Source organism: Atta colombica, unplaced genomic scaffold (genome assembly GCF_001594045.1).
Source record: "Atta colombica isolate Treedump-2 unplaced genomic scaffold, Acol1.0 scaffold134, whole genome shotgun sequence".
NCBI lineage: Eukaryota > Metazoa > Arthropoda > Insecta > Hymenoptera > Formicidae > Atta > Atta colombica.
This window is the reverse complement of record NW_017259222.1, coordinates 672,749-680,228: the sequence shown is the minus strand read 5'-3', so window position 1 is coordinate 680,228 and position 7,480 is coordinate 672,749. Positions and strand designations below refer to the sequence as shown.

The 7,480-nt window shown below is 36.8% G+C and overlaps 1 protein-coding gene across 1 annotated transcript in view; it reads right to left on the bottom strand.

Moving 5' to 3' along the window:
- Nucleotides 1-214: 214 nt before the first annotated feature.
- The window catches only part of LOC108684422, a 23,484-nt gene continuing 16,218 nt past the window's right edge, over nt 215-7,480 (bottom strand). Inside the window, exon 6 of the mRNA XM_018188732.1 lies at nt 215-231. Within this exon, the coding sequence (XP_018044221.1) occupies nt 228-231 (4 nt within the window). The 3' untranslated portion in view covers nt 215-227. The remainder of the gene's footprint in view (nt 232-7,480) is intronic.

The following is a 7,480-nucleotide window of genomic DNA, read 5'->3' as shown; positions in this document are numbered from 1 at the left end:
GAGGACGAGAGGCGGTGCCCGAGGGATTATTCTCAGACCGCTCGATGAGGTGCCGCTCCGCGCCGGCGCGAGTTTGCGCTCTGTTAATTACTCATTAACTCTTTCCAGGAGTGATGCGCACTAGAAAAGGGGCGGTTTCACATTCTTCCTTTCTGTAGCCATAAAAAGGGTATGTTTCTTGTTCGTGATGTAACGTTCCTTTCTTTCTGACGTAATTAAAGATTGGCTTAACTGTAAAGAAAGAGATGCAAGTATCAACTACACATCGCACCAAAATCTAACGATCTCTGTATCAAATTTTTGAAATTTTATGTTTTATATATAAAAGAAATACTATTTTTCGGAAAGGAATTATCTTCCTATTTAAGATACAAATATATTTATTAAATATATTTATTAAATATATTTATTAAATAAGAAAATAACGTTTTTTTTTTTCTAAAAAAAATTATATTTCTTATTTAATTAAAAAATGATAAAAATGAATTAAATCATTGCATAATATGATTATGTATGATTAGTTACAAAAATTGTCAAAACACTTTAATTTCATAACAAGAAAAAATTACTATCACTCACTGACACGCCCTTTAGTGCATCGATACTGTCTTTGCCTCAATACTGTCTTCGTAGAACTACATGTAAATGTATACAAACGCAAGGTTGCTATATCAAACAAGTCAATTAATCACTAAACATCTATCGTTGGAGTCACTTATTGATAATAGAACATAATTAATGGAAATTAATGGAAATAAAACATAATGGTTGAACATAATTATTGGAAAATTGTGAAGTGACAAACAATAATGTCCTTATATTTCAACCTCTTGGTTCAACCAAAAATAGATCTGTACTATATCTTCTCTGTGTATAAGAAAAATGGAGAAGTTTTCTTCATTTATTTAAATTTTACTTTTTGCACGGAAAAAAAGAGAAAGTTCTGTTATTTCGATAAAGAAGATTTGAATCGAGGAAGAGAACTCCTTAAACGAAAAAGAACAGCATGGCGTGTGCAATATTTTGCACACGATGTAAACACTACGGATTTACAGATGTATGCTAGAATATAGGGTTGTATACTAGATAACAGTTGAAATATAGTTTTTCATGCAACAATAACAAGCCTTGTTACTTGCGTATTAATCCATTCTTTCCGGGAAACGCCAGGCAAACGCGATGAAAAAGCAGCAAGTCGCTCCAAGAAAGAGTCTCTTTAAAATTCACCCTTTAGCTTTGCAATACACGCGATGCGCGTAATGATACAGCATTGTTGCTTCGCTCTATTTTTTCTTTTCTGCACGATTTTACAAACTATCAATCATATTGCCTTACATAAATTCGCATTACTGTAATGATTCACATATTCGTTGCGTGCGAACTACGACATACTGCAAAAGGAGTGAGACTATTAAACTAAAAAAAGTATACTATCGCAAAAGAATCGTATTCGATAATACACCACAGTCGCCTATCGATCCTATCATTTTTACAATATTAAAGACACGATAGCATCGTTTCAACAAATTATTAGAGAATGTGAGATAACGTGGAAATTAATTCAATATACTAAATTATAAAATTTAATTTCAAAGCTGAATTGATTGTTTCGAAGAAACTTTTTACACTCTATATTAAAGATATATAATATAATGAGGATCACTAATAGCGCTTTCGTTACTTTCAAAATTGAAATTAAAAGTTTTTTTACTGCACGATACATTCAGAGAAAAATATAGTGATAGCAATTATAAAGATAGACAAATAAGTTTTATATGTAGAATTAATCCTCGACTAAGCAACGGATGATTTGGACTCAAAGCGAAAATTTTTAGACGATTGATATCATGAAGTTATAAAGTATAGAAAAAAAAACTTTGAACCTTTCTCTATCAATCGCCGTGAAAAAGAAAACATGCTTTTCGCGATTAAGTAGGAGATTTATTTCCATTCTGTATTTCACAGGACGCTTCAAAAATTAATTGTAATTGTAATTAATTATAATTATTTTCATGGTTGTGATTGATGAGATTAATGTAGTTAAATAAACCAATAATACATAGTCGAAACTATTGATTATATTTAAATTAATTTAAACTCACATAATTGCAGTAACTACAAAATATTAGGTTGGCAAAGAAGTAATTGCATTTTTTTAGCTCAAAGTTGTATATACAAATATCTTCGTCAATAAGGAATGAAATTTAAATTTAAAAGAAGAGTTTTAAAGCTTGAAATGTCTAGTTTTAAAAGCTTACCACATTTTTTTAAGTTTATATGAGTTTGGTAATTTTTACATATCAAAAACTAAAAAGATGGAAAATGTTCGATTACCTGTGAAAGCTTGATAATTTCCCTACAAATCTTTTTTTTTATTCCTACGATTTTTGGTTACTGTTATCACGGATTAAATAAAAGGATCATTTTGACTTTAATTACTCGTAACTCCGTTAAAAATTGTCGTACCGCAATTTAAAAAAGAGATTCTTAAAGCTGAAACTTTACTCTATCAAGATATATTTATATTGGTAAGAAAGTAATTGCGGTTTTTACTGATAGATGTCTTTTAAAAAAACGCAATTACTTTCTTGCCAACCTAATAGTTTGTTCAATTAAGTACATGAATTCTGCATAATACTTGCATAGTTGTCACTTTCATAGTTGCTACCACTATATCTTTTTCTCAAAGTGTAGAGTATCTTCCACACAATCGAATTATAAGTTGGAAGTGAATTTTCCTTATCTTCACTCTACACGTGACTAATGAGGATAAGCAGCGACAAGTGCATACAGCCAAGTGCATACATGCAGGCGCACGAGTCGCCGACTCGGCTCCACTGAGTCTGCCGGTGCATAATGCACGTGCCATCCGCTGCATCCGAGTGCCGTTCGTGTAGTATATACGTACGTGCCGAAGCGAGCACACAGCTCGTGAAGGAAGGATACGTCCTTGTCTACTACGTGCGCCGCTAAATATGTCCGGCTAAATAATAAATCCCCTGATTCACGTATCCGCGCCAGCCAGCGGTCGTCCCGACTGTCCCGAGATAAAGATACTTTTCGAGAACGGCCAAGTTTTAAGTTCTAAGTCGTTTTAGTTGTCGAACAGCTGCCGCCGACTCGAAATGAAATGAAAATACGAAAAAAATCGATATTATTTTAAATTTATATAAATCTGCACAATCTCGTCGTAACATACAATGTCTTCAATTAATCCTCTCGTCGTTTATGCATTTCTAAATTAATATTAAATTTTTTTTTCTCAAACTCAATTTTATTTTAATTAAGTAGAATTAATTGCTAACGATTATCGTATATCAAATTCTATTATTTGAATGTATACATATCGCTCCACTTACTTCAAAAGAATGACACAACTAAAACAATTAAATTTCTCAGAAAAAGGAAAAATTACAATATAATTCTTCAACTTAAGAGAAAATTATCAACAGAAAATTATTAATGAAATAATGTCGGCGAAAAAAATATTTTTAATGTGATCAAGTGTTAAATTATTATTTTCATCATTTCGTTTCACAACTCCTGAAAAACTACTTTTGAGATATGTGACGATTTTAATAATTTTTAATTAATTCATTTTTGATGAATAATACGTTTTTTAACTTATTTAAAAATAATAATAATAACTAAAAAAAATTATTTTTTAAATTTATTTTTGAAGTAATGAAAAGTGATATATATATTGTTAATACATATCTTTTAAAAAAAATGAGAGCGAAAGTAATAGATTGATTTTAATTTAATCGTTTACATATCGTAACAAAATTCACAAAAAATCTCAAAAATACATTTTTATAAATTTAACGAATAATTACAAATTAATCATTTTGACTACTTTAATAAACTTATAGTTTTACGTTGAAATACGATAGGATACGTGATCAAGAATACTTCTTGAATATAGTTAGTATCTAATATAAATAAAAAATTCATATTATTGATTTTTTTTAAATCTAAGAAAGAAGAAGAAAACTCACTATTTTCTAAAATAGCGATCAACGACACCTTTTCATATTTTCTCTCTCTCTCTCTCTCTCTCTCTCTCTCTCTCGTCGATTTCCTTTATGACGAATAGTACGCACAACGTTTGTACGCCAAATCACAATGTTTAAAGAGTCTAAAATTCAGAAATGTCCGTCAAGAGAGAGATTTGCAGGGGTCGGCAAAAAGAGAAACGAGTTATAAAAGTGTATATTTCCCTGGCGAATAGCACGCTGCGCCTCGTCCTCTTCGACTTCTCATCCGCTTGGAAAATCCGACAACGTCACGTAAGCTCGATCGAAATTAACGATCGTCTTCATAGTTACGTTAAGAATAAAGCGATTGCATATATTACAGTCACGACACTTTCGAAACGCGCACGAAAACACTGATGTCAATAAATTTTAATTGTATGCAGAATCATCAAAATCAATTCTCCGTTGTCAAGAATTTTAGGATTGCTGGTACATTTCATATTAAATATAAAAGTTAACTTGATCCTTTCGGTCATTTAAGAATTCCATCAAGATAAATTTATACTAATGAATAGGTTTTATATATTTTTTCAATTTTACAATAAATTACATTTCTCGCAATTTTCCTTGTTAAACGAAATACGAGGAGATAAAAATATGGTGGAGGTGAAAAAATAGGCACAAGGATAAGAAAGATGAAAGAATTCAAGACGTTCCGACAAAATTGACAAAATTAACAAGAGAATACGGGCTGAGAGGGAAAGAAGGGCTTCTTCCACTTGTGGGTGTCTCGCTAGGGGACAGACGAAAGGGGCTCTGCTCTCGAGACTCGATGTGTGACGTGTGATCTACACCGCGCAACTCTCACAAACACACACACACACACACACACACACACACATCGATTTCTCGCATACATATACATATAGACTTATTTCCAATACAGATTCACAGAGTCGTCCACTATACTATACGTTTATTGTGCAGGGATGGCTAAGGGGTGCAACAATGGTAGGTCTAAGGGGTGAAACGAACGGCCAAGGGAAGGACAGGAGTGGGGAAGAATGAGGGAAGAGTAAGAAATAGGAGAGAAAGGAGAACGAGGCAATCGTAGAGAGAGCACAGGGAGAAAAGGAAGAAAACACCGGGAAAGACTCGCATAACGATCCCGTTTAAGAATCACTCGCCTCCCTCTCTTGCATTTTACCCCTCTCGTCCTTCTCACAATCTCCTCCGTTTGTGACCGAGCGAGATAGCGGGCGACCGTTCCCGGCACCTACTCCGGTCCGCCGACCTCCCTTACCTTTCCGCTCCACATTGCTAGCCACCCCGAAGAACAGCATTTGCAAAACTCCGGGGTGTATAATAATTATTATTGTCCACGGCGCTCCTCACCCCACTCTTCGTCACCCTTCGATGCCTCTTTACCCGTCCGCCTCTCTTCCCTCCCCCCCCCCCCCCCCCCCCTTCGACGGTCGCGGTGGCGTGGTCTCCCCTCCAGCCGCCGTGGACAGGGTGGTCCGTGGGTCCACGCCTACCCAGCATCCCCAGCTTCGAGTGACGTTCGTCGCCTCCCTCTCCGCGCGTCCTCTCACCCCATCCCCTCGGATCTTACGGACTCGTACCCGCGTTCTATGTGCTCCATCAACGAAGAAAGACCGGCGCGGAGGTAGCTCGAGCAAGACGAAGAAAGAGAGAGAGGGGGGAGAGAGAGAAGACAGCTAACGAGACGCTACGTTGGTATGGGGAATGCTAAATACACGTCGATTCCTTCTCGCTCCCTTCGCTCCCTTCCTCGTTCCCAACCTTTCGTCGCTCTCTCTCTCTCTCTCTCTCTCTCTCTCTCTCTCTCTCTTCATCCCCTTCTTCATCAATTCTGCGATCGGTCCATGTGTCTCGCCACATCTCTCTACACACACACACACACACACACACACACACACACACACACACACAGAGCAACATCCCTACCCCCCCCCCATATACTGGACCCCAATCCCCGTGAGATAAATGTCATCCTCTCCCTCGTCGAATCGAGTCGACCGGCGATGGTGGCCGACGCTCGCCGAAGATTCCACTTACATTGTCACTATGAGAGCACACACGTCGCACGCGAGGTATGTCGTTCTTGTTACATACGCCTGTGTGGCCCTATCTCTGTCTGTGTGCGTATATGCGCGTGGAAGGGAAGAGGGCTAACGTCGATTGTATAATCGCGACGAGAAAGAGAGAAAAAGATATGAAGAAGATGAGCCGCAACGATATCAGGGCAAAGGATCCTCGGCTCCTTTCTCGTACGCTTTCTTTCGCGCGCTTCCCTTTTACGTCCTTTCACCTACCCGTATTTTTGCTCACGACCACCACCAGCGAACCGCCGCGCAAATACTCCCGTACACATTGCTTTTTTGCGTTTTGCGTCGTCCAATACATTTACGCTGTTTAGCGCTAAACAGAAAATACGCGACGTGCGTCTCCATATATAATTTTCAAATTCTACAAAAGCGGATGGGAATAAAATCATCAACTGAGAATTGTTTCGAAGAACGTAAAAATAATGTACAATTTTTCTGCCTTTCAGTATAAAAGCTGTGATTTGTTTCGTGAGTGTGCTAGACTTAAAAGAAATCTTTTAAGGAGGAATTCGCGATAACTTCTCTGTTGCATTCGGCGACGGCCAATGATCTATGAAATTTTCCGAGTTTCGCTGGTCCTTTTGCTTTCTCCGATTCGAAATACATTTTTCACATTGGCGGACATTGATTGAATGCACCTAAAGAAAGTAATATCGCGAGAATTTACCGGCTCCAAGTTTTATTCCGCATAAGATATAGTAGAGGCTCCTTCTCTTTTCTCCCTAACATGATCCTGCTTCGTAATTAGCTAGAACTTTAACCGATAGTTAAAAAAAAATGTGCTAAATTATTACTATGACATTTTATGATAAAAATATTACAACATTAACTTGTATTACGCTATGAAACATATATTAAATCTTACTGATCAAAAATTCATGTTAAAATTCTTTACATGATTCGTACATTAAGCTTTAGTTGTAAATTATCGGCTACGTATATAGAATATAATGACATCGATAAACACAAGTATACAGTTTGTAACTTGTATTAAGCAGCGATAACGTGAATACATTAACAATCTCGAAAAGCAACCTCATTCGATGATAGAGGAAATTTGAATGTATCGGGAGAACCGATGAGAGAATTGACATCGAAAAAAAGGAGGAAGAGAGAAAGGTCAGGACGCGGCTCGTTGCTTCAGAACGACGACAAACGAAGGTAAAGATGACTGGTCAGATTCCATAAGTGTTGCTCCAATCAAAGAGAGAAAGAGAGACAGAGAGGGAGGAAAGATCCCGTGTCACTCGGTTCATTAATCCATTCAGGACGAACTTTGAAAAGTTCCATCCCGCGTCGTAGTACAGAATTACATTTCGTTCGCGCGCTTATAACGTGAATACGTAATGATCGTTCAAACCGCGCGTATTC